This window comes from Pseudorasbora parva, chromosome 24 (assembly GCF_024679245.1).
Source record: "Pseudorasbora parva isolate DD20220531a chromosome 24, ASM2467924v1, whole genome shotgun sequence".
Classification (NCBI taxonomy): domain Eukaryota; kingdom Metazoa; phylum Chordata; class Actinopteri; order Cypriniformes; family Gobionidae; genus Pseudorasbora; species Pseudorasbora parva.
The window spans coordinates 17,310,367-17,329,548 of NC_090195.1; the positions used below are offsets into that span (position 1 = coordinate 17,310,367).

General features: G+C 37.7%; 1 protein-coding gene across 2 annotated transcripts in view; it reads left to right on the plus strand.

The window, feature by feature from the left end:
* cntnap2a (contactin associated protein 2a) overlaps nucleotides 1-19,182 on the plus strand; it is a 506,672-nt gene that overhangs the window by 196,360 nt on the left and 291,130 nt on the right. Inside the window, exons 1-3 of one of the 2 annotated variants that reach the window (XM_067435517.1) lie at nucleotides 2,709-2,757; nucleotides 2,949-3,059; nucleotides 16,480-16,673. In XM_067435517.1, the coding sequence (XP_067291618.1) occupies nucleotides 2,724-2,757; nucleotides 2,949-3,059; nucleotides 16,480-16,673 (339 nt within the window). In that variant the 5' untranslated portion in view covers nucleotides 2,709-2,723. Of the gene's footprint in view, nucleotides 1-2,708; nucleotides 2,758-2,948; nucleotides 3,060-16,479; nucleotides 16,674-19,182 lie in introns of those variants that run through there. The other variant, XM_067435516.1, reaches the window with a different exon arrangement.

The following is a 19,182-nucleotide window of genomic DNA, read 5'->3' on the forward strand; positions in this document are numbered from 1 at the left end:
TAATTGGGTATTTCTGGTATCCACCAACAAGTTGAGAAAGCACAAATGACAGAGTGTACTATTTCCATGTGTCCTCTGAGTAATAGGGATTGTCAGGTGAGAACAAGAGTTATAAAAGACGCAGTTCCAGGTTTAGACAGCCATCTGTGAATGCATTACTGTTTGGTACTCCTGGTCAAAAGACTGATTTGACTTGGGATTTGGAGACAAACAGCTAAATATTGTTTGAACATGGCAGATGCTCATTAGAATCAGATGTCAGGTGTCTCTACCCTTCTCACATATCAACAAGTCCTCCTTCCATCCAAGGTTTACAATTGATTGAATGGCTGAAAGCAAATATAGCGGATGTGTTTTCATATTGAATACACCAAACTGCTATCAGTCATTTCTGCTGTGGCTCTTCTGGGACAGTTTGTGTCTGGAAGCTGTCTTTGCATATGCCATATTATTTCTTGCCATTTATCATTCGGATAGTGATCCAGGTTGGCTTACACTGTTGTCTTCAGTTGTATGAAAAAGGACAACTGCGTTAAATCTGACTTGCTACACATTTGGAAACTTGCTGTACTTCTTGAATTGGTGTCTTAAACTGACTGTCACTTTTTGCCTCATTATGACTCTCCAGTCACTTTTATGCTACAAGATGTCAGTGTAACAGAATAGACAAGTACACTGAAGAAGAAATAAATAGTGTAGAAACCCTTTTCACTCAGAATTTGCTATTCAGTTTCACAACTAATTACAATGATTTATTGTACAATGTAATCCAATTATTATTTTTCATAAATATCAACAACAACAACAACAAAAATCTTTATTTCTTTTTTTACAGTGTCTGCAACACATCTACATTTTCGGGAATTTTAATGGTTGATTGTTATAAAAATTAAGGATTGATTAAGCCAATAATTCGCCAAACACTGATTTCAAATAATACCATAATCATGTAGCCTTTATCTTTATTGTCAATTTAATTAAATAAAATAAAGAAATATAAAAAGTAATGTGATATTGTTTGAAATAAATAGTATTTATATTTATTAGATAGCCTACATTTATAATACTTATTACAATGTACATAATATAAAAGGTATATATATATATATATATATATATATATATATATATATATATATATATATATATATATATATATATATATATATATATATAATGTCATATAATATTTATTATATATAAAATATTGTTGCATAAAATATGATTAGTGTATTTCAGTAAGGTTATGTGTAATATGAATTTACTGTGTATAATTATATTGGTTTGAAAATAGCAGATATCTCTATTTCTAAACCTTTATCCACATCAATTTTATGAAGCATAAAACTCAGCTTTTAAACAAACAAACATTTAACATCACTTTTGTCTTTTGATTTTAAGTCAGATAATAACACATTGCAACACTGGACTTGTTGCCATTTACCTTTAACAACCTGTCATAGTGTTTGCAGTGAACATTATCATTATTTAGAGACATGCTGTTGAATATGCCAATCCTGTTGCCACACTTTATAATTTGAAGGCACATTACCCACTACTTGTACTATTTTACATGTCTTAGCTGATTCTGATATAACTGAAAAACAATTGATAATTTTTAAATACATTTTTATTGAAGATTTTTACAACACATTTTGTCACGGTACCAAAATTCCAGTAGTCAGTACTAATAGCATGCAAATTTGAAGGTATCTGTACCAATTTCGGTACCACAGCAAAAAAAAAAGGAAAAAAAAAACACTTTTATTTAACTATTTTTCAAAAATAATATTAAATGTATTATTTATGATGATAATAATTATAAGTAAATAACACATAAACATTTAATAGCCTATAGTATGCTGTTTAAAATGAAACATTATTTAAAGATCAAGTGAAAAATAAGCAACCATCTAGGCATAATTATTATTATTAGTAGAGGTGTATAATATTACATAGAGACTAAAATATACTGTACAACAGTAGCCTAATATATTATGTAATTTTCTTCACTTTAGTTTACACCGAACTTTTATTTTGACGGGTTGCCGTGAAGACCTTGAGTATTCATACCGTTTTTTCTCAAATGAAACAATAAATTCTCACGAAGTGATGGTTCATTCGTTCGGGACTTTATGTCCTCATGGAAGTATCCTTGACATTGAGAAACAAAGCAGCTGGCAGAGACTACAAAGACAGCGAGCTAACGTCAGTGTCGCGCGCGCGCACGCGCGTCGGCACCTTCATTCACACAGAGACGCAAAACAGGCTGGAGTACTATTTAAATAGTATTTTGCAGTTTAATATTCACATACAATAGTACATATTTAGCTACTGGAGCCCAGCGCTTAGATTAACACGGAAGCAACTGAACGCAGCTGTGGGTACCGGATATACTCGAGTCGGTAGGCCTACTACCGGTAAGTTAACGTTAGTAGGCTAACGTTACTACAGAAATGCTGGTATCGTCATTTTTTACAGTTCATTTTCAGTACCGACTTGGTACCGGTACTTGTGACATCCCTACAACACATCAAGCAATATCTTGAGTTTTCTTGAACACGATGGAATGGCTAAAATCAGCTCAGTGTTCATTTTTTTCATATCTACTGGAAAAGATTACTTGCCTTGACATTTTAGCCTTGTAACCGTGAAGCCCTCAGACCTGAGTAATGACTTGCGGGAGCCCGGCCTCCATCCTCCAAATGCTTTGACTCTTTAATATGCTGGTGTTAATAGAGCCTGCAGTCAGAAAAGGTCTGCCATGATGTGAATCTCAGCTCAGTAAACATTGGCATCTCTCATTTCATCCTGCATCTTGTGGCAAGAGTGCTTTTACTCTCCTAAAATAGATTTAATACTGAAGTGCTGCTTCACTGCTTTATATTGTGTTATTTCATGTGATCGTAATGGCTTTTTATTTCTCTCTCTTTCTTTGTCTTCTACAGAAAAATGTGATGAAGCTCTGGTCACACCACTCCCCCATAATGCCTTCACCAGTTCCTCGGTGTTCACTAGTGGCTATGCACCTGGATACGCCAAGCTAAACAAAAGAGGAGGTACTGTAAAGCATTTTCATAATACTTGCTCACACATATTCACAGCCACCGATGTGAATTTATGAACAGTCCCTTTTTATCTCAACACAATACCTCAATACTCCTGAGCTGTTGTTTTATGGTGGCAGTATATTACAAACTTCAATTTCACAGGTGCTCAGACTTGATATAATATAGTTTTGTGTCATTTCAATAAACATTCATGCACTATATGGCACAGCAGAGTCATTACTTCAATAACTCCAGGCGTGAATTACTGGATTACAATGGCTCATCCCATTATGCTAAACTGTGCTTTCGGAAAACACTGTGCTTAGGACTAATTGAGCGAAAATCTACAACAGATGTGACAATGCTTTGATTTATCTTGGTGATATGAGCAAAATTCCCATATTTATTATTTTTGTTCCTCGTTACTCATTACAATTTTTTTTTAATTAAAATGGAAGTTCTTGTGTGTTCGTAGGACGTCTCTGAAGTTCTGTTTTGTGAAAGAACAAGATTAGATATTATTTATTTATTATCATTTTGTTTTATGAGGGCAAATGCAGAAAGAATTGGACCCAGTTTTAAATGTGCATCAGAAGCTTTTTTGCTTTTTTTTGTGTGTGCATTGATAGGCTCTCAGGGGAGAGTAAATTCGGATCCAAATGGATGTTTTATATATGAGCCTCTCTGTGGGAGTCTGTGGAGGCCGTGGGACTGACTTTAAAGGCTTTAAATGCATGTTATTTCCAAGCTAAATGAGTCACTGGGCTCTATTATGTACACAAAATACTGTAATATTCATTGCTACTGTAACTGCCTTGTATTACAAATTCTTCTAAAAGCGTGTAGACGGTGTACGCTGCATATAAATCTTTTTTTCCTTAAGGAGACTATCTCTCTGTACTGCCTATGTATGAATAAATGGGTGTTATTTAAATACCTGCATTAATTCATTTTTTGCTGTTTATTCTGTCAAGCAGAGCTCATGTATACATGGCAGTTTACTTTAAATGAACAGTTCACCAATAAATTAACATTCTGTCATAGCTTGGGTGAGTTGTTATTCTGTGGTAACTATTATCATTATTTTATGTAGGGATGCACAATATATTACTACCATTTTGGCTGTCGGATGATTTTAGAGATTTTTGTTTAACATTTATTTAACATTTTATACATAACATTTATTTATGTTATTATTATTATTATTATTATTTATTGGTATTGGATGATCAGTAAGTTATTGTTAACAAAAAAAAGTAATAATGTTGAGCAAGAAATATTGACTTTGCAACTAACTGAATTAATACGTTCTAAAATTTGGAAAGAAATTAAAGCTAAATGTAAAAATGTAAAAATATAAATATTTATAAATACAATAAAAGTATATAAATAATACTTAAATAGCACTGGATGATGCACTAGAAAACAATACGATTTTTTACCTTACATAATCTAATTGAACAATTGAATCATTCTTTAATTATTCAATTAAAATATGTAGGGATTGTGCAATTCAATTTGATGGAATTTTGCTATTAATTTAAATGTGTAAATCTAAAAAAGCTTAATTTGTGTGAGAGAGATAGATAGATAGATAGATAGATAGATAGATAGATAGATAGATAGATAGATAGATAGATAGATAGATAGATAGATAGATAGATAGATAGATAGATAGATAGATAGATAGCATTTATGATTTTTTCATAATACATGATAACATTATCATTCACTTGCAGCATTTAAATGGGTTAAATAAAAAATAAAAAAGTTGTTTTACAAAAAGTTTTACATTTAATTTTAATTTAATTCAATATTATACAATTTTAACATCAGCCATTAATATCAACATTTGATTTTTTAATATAATTAATTATAATTATTTAATTATTCATTTTAATATTGGCCATTTATTGTTATTGGCCATAAAATTAATTTTGCATAGAAAATAGTGTCCCACACATTCCTGAAAGCATCTCATTTTATGTTCCACAAAAGAAATAAAGAGGTTTGTGAGGTTGTAAGGGTGAGTAAATGATGAATTGTTATTTTTGAATGAACTATTCCTGTAATACTTCTCTGCATAGAACGTATTTAGCAGGATATATGTTTAAAGCTACACTATGTAACTTTTTTAGTTTTTTCTTTGCTACAAACACTTAGCTCTTTCAAAAAAAATATGTGCTCTTTAATGTTTATTTACCTCTTTCAAGTAATAAACTATTCTTGTAAGTTTATAATATGCCTTTGAAAATACATACGGGTGGGGGGTTCGATTGCCAGTCGCCATTTTGCCCTTCCATCTTGAAAGTACATTAGCCAAAGAGGGACATACCCATAAATTCAAGCTTCGCCTTTTACATTTTAACACCTCTCCCTCGCACCTCCGTCACATAAACTGATCTCTGCTCACAGAGAAAATTATATAGTCTACAATGTAAACTTTGCCTTACGCTAGTGATGTCATACAATATACAGAATAACGATAGCACTGATTAAAGTTACTTTACTAAGATTAGCTTGCATTCGTCTGGGAACCTGATAGCTGATTTTAGCAATGAAATGGTAAAAAAAAAGAACGAAAATGTAAAACTGTTATTCATTTTACATTGATGTCATAACCTACATGTTAACTGACAAATTAAATAACTGCAAACTAAAGTAACCTCAAGGAACACTCATGTACGAAGTCGAACTAGAAGCCATGTTAATCTTGGAGTAAATCGGCCACTGTAGTATTTAAAACGAAATCGTAATTGAGAGGAACAGAAACAAATTTTCATTGGATGATCATATACCTTTTACCTCTAGATGGGGAAAAATATCACACAGTTTAGCTTTAACAACTAGATATACAGTAGTTGTTCTTTGCTTGGATTTTTTGTAATATAGTCAGAATGATTACTTCAGTGATGGACTTAAAAGTTCAGACAGCATATAAAGCACACAAGATTGGCAGGTGACTATGGTAACAGCAGCTTCCGGGTATATGTAAGGCAGGCATTTCAATCCAACCACCTTTCGCACTGAAGGCCGGTGGGGTTTGTGAGTGTAAGCAATGGGATATGCCCTCTGGCACTGCCTCCATCAGCAGTCAGCATAGCGACACAGGGTTCCCAGTCACTCAGAAGCCCCACAGTGGTGTCCAGTGAACATGTTCTCCAACCTGCCAGTCCGCACACTTGAGGGTTCATATCAATGACATGACAGCTTTGTGCAGAATCTACACAATGGCAGTCCTTCTTTAGCAACCTCAATGTACTTTAGAGAGACCTCGGTGAGTAATGCTTGAAGAAACACTCAGGTTTGAGTTGATGTTTTAGTCTTGGTGATGTGTGTCATGTTTTCCCCGGTATAATCAGAGATTCATATTACTGTTTGAAAGTCATAGGCCATAATGCATGTTAATGACGTCTTATCAGAGTTGAAGAAAGGTTACTTCTGTCAGTTGTGTCATTCTTGCCCAGAATTCCCATGCAGATATGCAGTTGTCATCGATCTTGCACAAGGTTATTTAGTACTGTGAATAATAGTGTGATGTCTGGACCTCTTCCTGTCGATGGAGTATGACATTTTTATATATGATACACTGAGGTTTTTTCTCTCTTTTACTCAATATCATGAATAGCAATAACACTGGGGACCCTTTAATGAAATCCACATCCATACAGCACATGTTCCGCTCAATTCAGTTTTTTAAAATATAATTAGCTTTAGGACAATGACTGTGACCGCTTCCAATGTCACTGAACTGGAGGGCCAAGGAAAGATTGTTTTGACAGCATCAGAAGTGCCCAGTCGTGTCAGAGTGCAGGTTGCTGTGGGACGCTGGATGATGCCGTCACAGAGGAATGCTCATTAAGCCTAGTTCAGACTGCACGATTTTCAAACTCTTCGGGTCTCTGCTCTTTTCACACTGCATGACTATTTAGGGTAGCATTCAGTCACTGCTGTGTTCACACTGCACGATGGATCGGCGACAGGAGGTTTCACACTGCATGAGGAGAAACAATCGCTGACGACTCTCTCTCTGGATGTTTCCCAACTAAACACACGTGTGATGTGACAAGTCAACAATGCAAGAATACACGTGCGTGAGACTTGGAATTATTAAAAATAATAAACTGCAGAAAGTTTGCCCCCAAATTGTCTGTGCGCTAGCCTAGAGATCTAGACGCATAGATGTCACAAAGCAACTCGCGAGTGTCGTCTAGCAACTCTCAATTCACTTCTGAGCTGTAAAAACCAAACTCTGGTCAGGCCAATCACATTGTGTATAGAGTCGGTGGGCAGGGCTTAACCAAATGACGGCAGAGTTGCGCTTGCATGCTACTAGTAAACACAGAAGCTGGCTAACTGCGGTCTTTCGAATCAGCTTTGACCGCGACTCTGGAAGACTTGGAGTTAAGCTTTTCTCTGAGAAAAGATCAAAGAACGGCACTGAAGTCATTCTTAAGTTTAATCTGTCAACTAGCTCCGCTTCACGTTGCTCTGGTTGGTTGTAGCTCTATCCAATTGTGTGCACGCCATGCAGAGGGAGTTTGAAAGACGACCGTTTATCCCGCCCCTCGGATTGAGCCCTGTCAATGGTGAATTTCCAGACCAAACAGCTTGATTTGTGTCTGTGTGCTGTGTGCTGATTTGGGGAGGAATAGAAAAAAGATTATGGCGGAGGAAATTGTTGGAGAGACAGAGGGAGCATGAATTGTGTTCTGCAAAGAGAGTTTGAGGTAAATAAATAATTTTGTAATGTGCTGCTGCTGCGGCTGGACGTGCAAATGTTTGGGCTTTTTTCTGTATGATAGAATTGTAAACATATCTAAAATACTGACATTCTGTCTATAACTCCTCTCTGAACCTGCGCTGCCCTGTATCTTGCTCTCTCATTGGCTGTTGGTCATCGCCGATGTCATTTTCAGTCAGAATTCATTTCACACAGCAGCAGTTTGAATCGCAGACAGGTCCAGATATTCAGCATGCCAAATATCTCACGGGCATCTGTGACTCGTCAGCGATTCTCTCTGACCATGTCTTTGATCATTCACACTGTGTGATTGTTACTCACGTGCACGAGCACTGATTTGCCTATGATCTCTGACATTTGTCGACGATTTCGCTAAACCTGTCTGTGAGTCGAAATCGGGGCTAAAATCGAGCAGTGTGAACTCGGCTTAAGTTATAGTTAGATGAGCAGTATCATGGCAAACTATTGTAGGTAATGCCCATATGTCAGCATCCAAAGATTCTGTCAACACAAAGTCAGTAGAAAGCAGAATTGGATTTACAGTATCTACTTTGATGGGTGACGTCCACCATCCACCCACCCACCCATCAATCCATCCACCCACCCATCAATCCATCCACCCATCCACCCATCCACCCATCCACCCATCCATCCATCCATCCACCCATCAATCCATCCACCCATCCATCCATTCATCCATCCCTCCCTCCCACCCTATCCAGCCAGAAGACGATAGGAAATCATATCATAATGTCTATAAAAACTGCATCACAACTTACAATCAAGTAATTCAAGCAGGTCCTGTATTTAGAAGCCCAACACCTTAAAATATAATAATAAATATTGGTAATTACAAATGACACACCTAAGTAGGATGATAAAGGCAGATTGGACCTGTTTAGTCTATAGAAATGGGTTTATTCAAGTTCAGTAGATTTTGTCCATTGTATTGTTTACACCATTTTGTATAGTCTATATAAGTCTTGTGTATTAAAAAGTAAAAAAAAAAAAAAAAAAAAAGGGCCTAAAGGACACCATTTCCCCCTTCTCAAGAATAAAGGTGAAACTCTGGCAATGTGTTCATGCTCTTCATTAGGTCTTTTTTTAGAAGCATAGTGCTTTAATATGCATTTATGACACAGCTCACGCATCTTTCACTCAGTCTCCTAAAGACCTTGGCACTATATGAAACACATCCATCACTTCACATTTTTCATATGGATTTACATCAGCGAATAGTCTGTTGAAGGTCAGCTGTAATCACGCGGCTCTGATGTGTAAGATGCACACAGCCATTTCGCTGTCCACCCTCAGCATCATCTCAAATCCAGACATCAGGTTTGAGACTTGCTTAGGCGTCCTCTGCTCTCATTCAGCAGGAAGGGCATCTACTTTGCAGCAGTTCATCTGTGAGATGAATCTGAGGGAAAGGTCAAATATCGCTTCATCAGAAACCTGTTTGGCCCTCACAGCTGGAGATGGGAAGGGACAGGCGGCTGTATGTGCGAAACAAACTAGCCTGTTGGAGACTAATGAGAGGGAGAGGTGGGAAAACGGAGGTGAATGACAGAGGGGTAGGAAGGTCCAGTCCCCCAGCATTCAGTCATGTACCCCAAGCTCAGCTGAATACCAATGTGTCCATGCATGAGATTGAGAGACTAATATAAGGAATGTGAGCAGTGATCCATGTCCTTTATTTCCTTTTCTTTCTTTCTCCTCCTGGATTCTTACAAAGTTGAAATTAGTTTCCTGAATTAAACCTTTTTCTCTGTCTATATTTTATATACATTATGTACACACACACACACACACACACACACACACACACACACACACACACACACACACACACACACACACACACACACACACCTGGGCAAGAAGGAAAAAAAAAAAACATAGCTTTTAATTTTCTTAACCACAAATTATTAGTCAGAAAATTAGCTAAATATAATTATTTAGCTAATTCATTTCAACACAAGTTGCATGGTGATCCTCTCGAGCTGTTTTGTATATGGAAGCCCATTTTTGCCACTAAATAAAAAAATAAAAAGAGTAATTGCGACTTTTATCTCAGAATTCAGACTTTTTTTCTCACAACTGCAAGTTATAAAGTAACAATTCAGACTTTTTTTCTCAAGGATATAAAGAATAAAACTCGCAATTGCGAGTTTGTCTCTCAATGTCTCACATTACCTCGTTCTCCCCTACTAAAGGCTGTGCACACCAAAAGTAATAATTTAATTATTTGCACGAGTAGATTACATAAAAAGTCAATGTAAAGATGCAAATAGACACAAGTTAGCGGCAGGCAACGCAAATGATGCGAACTGGGCTATGAGATATTCGTCTCAATCGTGTCTTCTGCGCAAGTAGAAAGATCTGCATGACACGAGCTAAGAAGAGTTTATTGATGCGTCCGGTTTGATATGTCCGAGAGCATTACTTTAGCCTTCTTTGGGCACCCCGAAATGTATCTATCAATAAAATAATTAAATGTCAAATAATGTCAGTGTATCTACAGCTGTAAAATGCAACATACACATGATACACGAATGTAGCAGTTATACTCATCCAAAAACATCAGATATAATACACTGACAGGGGACGTTTTAGTAGAATATATATACTTTTGACAATTAAATATTACTAACAATACACATTACTCTGTAATGTTTTGACTGTAGTATTTACAAACTCTATTCTGAAAACCAGCATTAAATATAATTTCCCCTTTTATGGACAGGCCTGACAAACATGAAATCAGACAGTATTCACTTTTGGCATGCTTTGATCCATTCATTGGAAATGAATCACAGCAAAATCAATAGATACACTGTATATTTATTGATATTGGTATTGCACTAATAATGAAATTGCCCCTGGCCTGAGACAGATGGACAGTTGGTGTCCTACTGAGAAATCCTGGCAGCGACCCTTGCTAGCAGGTTATCAAACTGGGCTGGGCACCCGTCATCCTCAAGTAATGCTGGAAGTGGCTGTCATCCAGGTGCAGTTTTTGAAGAAGAAATTCAGAAATTCACAGAGTGAGAAATTCATAAATTCACAGAGTTCTGAATGGTGCTGTGCACCCAGACACATCAGCATTTAGCTTTCCGATGTAATTGTGGCTTCCACAACTAGTGTTGCCAAGTCTGCACTTTTCCCACACAATTGTGCTACCTGATTCCACCCCAATACATATGATTTTGGGACATCAACATACCTAAGATGTTTGATTGATGTGCTTGAATACATTCCTCATTGTGTAATGTTTTTATTCACACAAATATCACAAAAAACAAATAATCCCGGGAGTAACGCAAGGTGAATATTCACTTCACTTTTTGTATGCACACCATTTGGCATGACATGAGTGTCTTTTACCCCTTTTCGGCCGCAACTTATTCACGATACAGCACTTTCCTCAAGTACCTTATTGCTTTTATAAAATGGTTACCACACAATACAAATATCAAAGCCAAAAATATGTATGAAAAATATGACCAAAATCACTAAAAAGTCTTCCATTAACAGCAACAGAAGTTGCATTATTATCCATTAGATGGCGGTGAAGACATGTATTCATAAGTTAGTCAGCCAGTAGGAAAAGCCTTTATATTGAAAGGACTGAAGCTTGTGAAATTGTGAACACGGAGGAGCAAGATGCAACTGACAAATGCTTTGACTAGCATTGTCAGCGTAAGGGCACAGGGAAACCCCTCGACTGTTACAAGGACAAGATATCGCAGTGAGCATTCAAAACTGATTTATTTTTATTTTATATGAACAGAACTGACCTGAAGGAAATTTCTATATCTAAATTCAGGTAATACACTCGCTTACTTGAAATAACCATTTAACCATAGCTGTGTGCTATGGCCTGTGGTCTCGTGCCTGTGGCCAAAACACAGCCCTGCTGGTACAGAGTGATGTTTAAAACAACATGAGTGTGAATAAATGTCAACATTCTAGAAATCTTTTTGGGTTAACTATTTATTTAATTAAAATGGTAGATGGAGTTTTAAAATAAAGCTGAGGCAAAATTTCAAGCTTAAGAATGATAAAATGGTAATGACAGCATTTTAATTATGAGTTCAGACAGATCATTCTGTGATTAATGTGCAGCATACTCCCATTGATATTGTCGTGCCTGTGGTGTCACTTTGCCTACAGCTGTATAAGAAATTTCTTTGTATAAGAAACCGATACAGCAAACGTAATGTCTGGATGTTCATATGCACATTTGAATCCAGAAGTGATCAAATAGGTTAATGTTGTCAAGTCAATGAAGTCATAAGAACACAATGCAAAAACAAATCACTAAAATGTGCATAGCAAATCACAAAGGTTGCGAGTCTCTTTCTTTTAGTGTCAGCACGTTAGCAGATGGTAAACTATTCAGAAATTATGCCGTATGATTTATCATCGCCTAGGTGCATTATCATCACAAAGTCCTACATGCCACATCTATCAGGCTGCACAGATATCCCATCAGGCAGGGTTTAGACAAACATAATGCAATTTATTTTTCATCTCTTCAGTTCTAACGTATCTTGTTTTATCAGATTTATTGAGTATTTTTATTTTATTTGATCTGGACCTAATGTAAAAACTCCAGGAGCTATGTTGTCTTCTGCTACCTGTTTTATTCCTCTCTTTCTTAGCTGCCGGTGTCCTTCCCGTGCCCTTCTTCTACTCTCTTTATCTCCTCAGAACATCTGCCTTGGCGGCAGGTTGCAGGTGGCGGTGGAGTGGATGTCCCCTGGCTCCCTTACACTCTCTTAAGCTTCTGTCTTGTACTGATCCCTGGACACCCTGAACTGCTGACCCTCACTTTATGTCCTTTTTCTTGACTCTCCCTTTGGCTAGCTGCAGTGCCACTGTGAAGTTAGTTAGGAATTTAATGGAGTAGATTTACTTCTAAATTGGGATGTCCTGAGCCGAGTTTTTGTCACAGAGGAAGATAACGTTTTTTTTTTTTTTTTTACTGATCGTTATTGGGTATCCTAAGCCCGATCCTTTCTTTTTCATCAGATGTCAAGCAGATGTCATGCAGTAGGTGGCTATATGCACCTTCAAGTGTGTTTGCCAACCGCCTTTAAAGGCTCACTGAAGTGCCTTGAAACGTGCAGCATTATTAAATTTGTTGATGGAAATTTCACTGAAACAGGAAGACAGGGCGGGACATATCGAACGGCTCCTCCCAATTTTTTAAATTGCCAAAAGCCTTTATTTTATATCACTGGTTATACACTAACACTAGCCTGACGTGGTCTTACTCAATTCTAGTCAGAATATGAGTCTGAAACTGCTCCATTGGGCTGTGATTATGAGGCGTGTTTCAACCGAACTAGGAAAGACATCAATTGGATAGACCTACAACCAATCAGAGCAACGAAGGGACGCATAATGTTACTTGTCAAATGTCAACAGAGCTCAACTGCACTGTGATGCCAAGTCCGCGTTTTTTCCGCGGGTTCTTTTCTATGTCTGCGGGTTAAAGCAGCACTAGGTAACTTTTCAACCTTCATAATATATTTTTTAAGACTCTTGTGATGATAAATCTACTTACAATAGGTTGAATGACACGTCTGCCATAGCCTGATGGGGTCTGTATCGTTTTTAATCGTACTTTTAAACTGCGGGTTTCGGGTAGTAACCCGAGAAAAAGAAAGAACTACAAAATTCAACTGCTTTACGGCATATACGTCACTTCCACCAACACACACACTTCCTTACATTCGGACGTGCGAGCCCAACTTTGTTCGTCGGATAATATAGTCATGTCCGAAGCAGCAGAGACAAATAAGAAAGAAAAGGTTTTGTTGGAGGAAAGCAATAAGAGGAAATGAAAAAATGATGGGATTAAAGGCAGGACGAGGATCAAAATGTGACCAGGGTTTGCTCGTCGGCGTGAGCTGAAGGAGGCGTGCCCGACCGATGCTGTCCTGCTTGTTACGGTGAGCTACCACTCAAACATTGAACTTACTGAAGTATCATATAGATTCTGTAAAATGGTAACCAATAGACTACTATAATGACGCTGGCTTGTAAACGTGAGCATCGTGATTATTTGGCGTTTAAAAAAAACAAAACCCATGAAATTATATTCATATGACATGCTGAAACATATGCCACTGACTGTAACGTTACCTGGGATGAAGACATTTCACACGCGACGCCAGAAGAACTCCTCTTGCAGTTTTCAGGGGAACTGTTAGTGCTGCACCGACCGCACCGACCCGCGGGACGCTTGAAGTTATTTGGCCCGCACCGCACCACTGTATATATTTTTACAACACGCCGCGCACCCGCGACCATTAAATAGACATACGGGGTCCGCGGGTTATGAGACGAGACTAGTTCAGGGCTATCAGGGCTGTCATGTCAACAAATGCACGCGCGATGGCATCCCCTGTTGTAGGATTACAGAGCTTACGACAGTAGTTGAGGACATAATTTTTTCCAAACTGTAGGGGGACCCCGAGAGCAAAAGTAGCCAAGTGGGGCTTTAAAGCGACTATTATGTGATATATAGACCCTGGAGTGCGAATTTTAGCAGGCAACCTTGCCACAATAACACACATTTTACCCCCCGAACACCATTTTTTCACCGGAAAACCCCCCTAGTAGTTGCCACGTTTTGTTGTAAAAACTTGGCAACCATGTCTGCACGCGCGCTGAAATCAGGCTGGAGTACACGATCTTTGCCAGCGTACTTACCCAACATGATCATCATTTCTGAGAGAAATTGTGAAGGTGAATGCATATACAAACAAGCTCTCCGTTTAGGATTCAAACAAATATAATCCAAGCCCCTTTGATGACGTGATGATTACGTTACTGTTGATCATCTGTCCGTCATCGACTAAAGCCCGCCCTTGATGATTTCATTGGTCCGAACAGTTTCTGTTTGGGGATAATTACTCCTCTATGGAGCAAGGCCAGACCGAATTGCCCGACCTAAAATTTTTGTGGGCGGGGCTAAGTTCGGCTGGCATCCAGGGTACACTAACACACTAACTTATAGAAAACTTTTAGTATAGCATATTCATATTAAAACTCTGATGTCATATGATTTAAAGGTGTAGTATGTAATATTGACAGTTAGCAGTTGAATTGGGTACAATTCAAAATATTGTAGTGAGTTGTTTGCCCCACATTTTTCTCCACATAATGCACTTCCATGGCAACCAACGGGTTGAACCAACAGCAATGGATCGAGTGGATCATGTGGCTCCGACCCGCCCTGCATCACCCTCTGATCGCCTCGCTCCGTCTCGGCCCATCAACCTGGAGGCTACTTCCTGGCTCCTTCCACCCTCAGCTCCCCCCTCGGGCCCTCGAGTCAACCGCGTTTCCTGGTCCGCGGCTCCCCCTTGGTCAGTCGTCACATAACCTCTGCCACGGACGCGGATTTTGCAGTATGCGGTCACACCGGCATCATCTCAGACCTTGGGCACTTTGACATTGCCAAGGCCTCCGATGCCAGCGATGTCACTAAGCTCTAACGGCTCGCCATCTGTGCCCTGGGATCCACAAGCTCCGCCTCCATCAGTCGACCGTCCTGTCTACACCTTTGCACCTTTCTCCCTCATCTCCACCATAGGCTGTCATCACTGCCAGGCTCTGGGTCCATGCTATTGGCAACCACTATCGGTGCCGCCAGGGGCTCGTCGTCTGCCTCTCACCGTCCCGTCACCATCACCTCGTGCTCCTCCAAAGGGCGAAATGTCTCCATTTCTTTATCGACTTTTAGTTCATTTGTGTCAGCTGTGTTCTATTCTTCATCCTCAATTGTTTTTGCTATTTAAGTTTATCTCTCACACTGCTTTGCGTTTACCTGTCTTGAATGACCTGAGATTAAACTTTGAAAGTTATGTAGTAGTGATTTAGGGGCACATATATTTAAATGTTTTGTTAATACTTTATTTTACAGTGTCTTTGTTACCTATGTTACATTTACTTGTTATGGTAATAACAGTAAATGAACATGCATCTAACTCTCAACATAACCCTAAATAAATCTTAATTAATATTACTCCATACTTAAATATATATTTGCACTGTAACAATGACACCTTAAAATAAAGTGTAACCCTTTGTTTTGTTTATGTCACTCAAATATTCAATAAGCAGTTTATGGTGAAACGTGTGGCCAGATGGGCTAATTCTCCCTTCTAGGGCCCTTAATGCAGGCCTGGCAACAGGATATTCAAAGAGAACCATGTGTGCATTGGATTGTTAAAAATTGATGCATGTGGTTGAAAGGGGATCATATCGTTAATATTAATGGTTGGATTTATGATATTTAATGATCCTTCTAATATCCCTTTAGCAAATGTCCAAAAGCCTACAGCTAAAAGCACAGATAAAACATCTGTAAGGCCATCTGTTCTTAAGACTTCCAAGAGAAGTGAGAACAGAATAATACAGATGCTCCTCTCGAATATATCCAGTTAGTTCAGTAGACCCAACACCATAACAGATGATCTTTGTTAAATTACAAAGCTCTTGTATTATCCTGTAGAGTATGGACAATTCAATTTGTACCATTAAAAAAACTTTAAAAAAGTACATTTATAACATGTTCCTGTTCTGTTTCCCTCAACTCTGTGTGACACAACCACAAACATTTTAGATCAATACAACAAGATGCTGAGTATTGTGCGCTTTCTTTAGGTGCGGGTGGCTGGTCTCCACTGGACAGTGATCATTACCAGTGGCTGCAGGTCGACCTAGGAAGCAGAAAACAGGTCACAGCCATTGCCACGCAGGGTCGATATAGCAGCTCTGATTGGACAACACGCTACCGGCTGCTCTACAGTGACACAGGCAGAAACTGGAAACCATACCATCAAGATGGCAACATCTGGGTGAGTATCATAATAATTCACATACTGTTAATTTTAGTGAAGGATACTATTGTTCAAAAGTTTGGTTCAGTAAGATTTGATTCTTTCAATTCAATTAATATAAAAACAAAACTAATGTTAGGTGCACCTCAGTCATTTCCTGTCGGTATCGAGAATTAAACCCGCTTCAACCAGCGTCTGACGTAGCAATCAGGCCACAACTGTTTATCACTGTTAATTTGAAATAAAAATCTTTTAAAACATTTGAAATAAATAGCCTTCATAACTTACTGACTCCAAACTTGAATTCTAGTGTCTGTGGAAAATGTAACCTATTTTAAAGATTGTCTTTTGGTTTCTCAATTTGTGCTTGTTTTGTTTACATGTAATTATTGTTGTTTTTTTACCTTGCACACTGACTAAAATGTTATTTTCTAAGTTGTGGCAACTTCTAAATTGCAAAACGCCTTGTCATTGTCATGTGTTTTTGACATGGCAGCTTCTTTAAATTGGTCACTTAATGTAAAACAACTTTTTCTAGAAGATGTTATTCATGTCATGCGTATACATGAATTTAATTTACTTTAATCAAATTGTTGTTCAGTTGTTTACGTATAAAGCTTTTTTTTTTTAATTAGACAGTAGAATCATTAATTTGTGGAATGTTATGAATTACAAAAAGATATCAAGATTGGTCCTTGACATTTTCGTAAGGCATTGTGGTTATCGTGGCAGGATGTTAGCATACCTCTTCCACATACTGAGCTCACCAAGGACGACTGAAGATCAATGAGTCAAGAGGATGCCTTGATTTCTTCCTTGGTGCTTTAATCAACAGTAAGCAATCAAGGAAGCACTTAGATCCAGCGAAAGATGGTTTCACAGACTGATTTCAGGCTGATGTACCACTGTGCTTAGTACCCACAGCAGAGGGGAGTGGAATTATTACTGGACCAACCAGTGATCCACACAGGGTGGTCTCAAAGGGGAAATGTTGTCTTTATCCTGCACCACCAAAATGTGGCTCTTAGACTTTCTCAGTTCACTTCAGATGATTTCATTTTTTGATTTATCCGAGTTTGACTTAGAAACTGCATACCTAGTCTAAAGCCTAGTCTCTGTTTCGAGAGAAAAGGGTCTATATATTCTGCTTCTCTTGATTAATTAAAAAAATCATTGCAATATTTTCCCAGCTTATAATTTGTCCTGAAAAGTTTTTTTTTTTTTATATTTCCATTCTCTTTTATTGGTAATAAACATCCACTATTATTCATGTTTGGGGTTGCCAGATGTCAAAAGAATAAATCCCCCAATTAACACTCTGTGCTGCAAAAAACACAGAAAAACATGTATATTGAAGTGTTGAGACTGTGCATTTCTAAGGAAAGCTTTATACAGCCAATCTGCTATAAATCTGTGTTAACCAAGCAAAACCTATTCACATAACAGGCATAACATTATGACCACTGACAGGTGAAGTCAATAACACTGATTATCTCTTCATCACCTGTTAGTGGCTTGAATATATTAGGCAGCAAGTGAACATTTTGTCCTCAAAGTTGATGTGCTAGACGCAGCAAAAATGAGCAAGTGTAAAGATTTGAGTGAGTTTGACAAGGACAAAATTGTGATGTACTAGACGAGCATCTTCAAAACTCCTGCTCTTCTGTGGTGTTCCCGGTCTGCAGCAGTGGTCGGTATCTATCAAAAATTCAGTTTTCCCAAACATAACATGCATTTGCTCAAAGGCTATGTCATTTTATCAAAAATAATCATTTGCTGCAGCACTATTGTTCACAAGCTTCAGATGAGATTTTCAGAGAATTATGACGTAAATCTCAATCTGTTTCTTCATGCAAAGCTGTGGCTTCAGAAGAATGGACTTCTTTTAATATGTTTATTTTTGAAAACTGACAGTAAAAGTGTATGGTAAACCAACAGCTCATTCTTGCTTAGTGTTCCACAGAATACAGAAATTATTACAGGTTTTGAATTACATGACAGATATTTTTTTATTTTAACCCTGAAAGTTTAGCCTTGGGTAATTAAATCCATTTGAACATGTTGAATATGATGCCAAAGTGACATTTAAAAGTCATTTGAAAAGTCATGCAATTAATCAGCAAGAGCATTGAAAAGTCATGCAAGAGCAATGTTTTGGTGGTGCATGATAAAAGTCTGTAGAGTGGCGTTTCCTAATGAGAGCATGATGGATCCACTTACTATATTCACAACAACCTCTGATTTGCTGCTTTACATCACCTTTAGTGTTTTGATGAGTGTTCTTCCAGCTACTTTTGTCTTTGCTTTCAACAAGAAGCCTTTACATGGGGAAAGTAAAAGGTAAATCTGAGGACATTAGCCTAGTTTCCATCCAATGATTTTTCTGAAAAAAGTTTACTGCATTCAAAATGTTTACAAATATTGGTGATGGAAATGCTAATTATCTCAGTGTTGACACAATAATAGTCCTTTAACTATTGCAAATACATCGTTGATACTTAAAATGCAAAAAAAAAAAAAAAAAAAA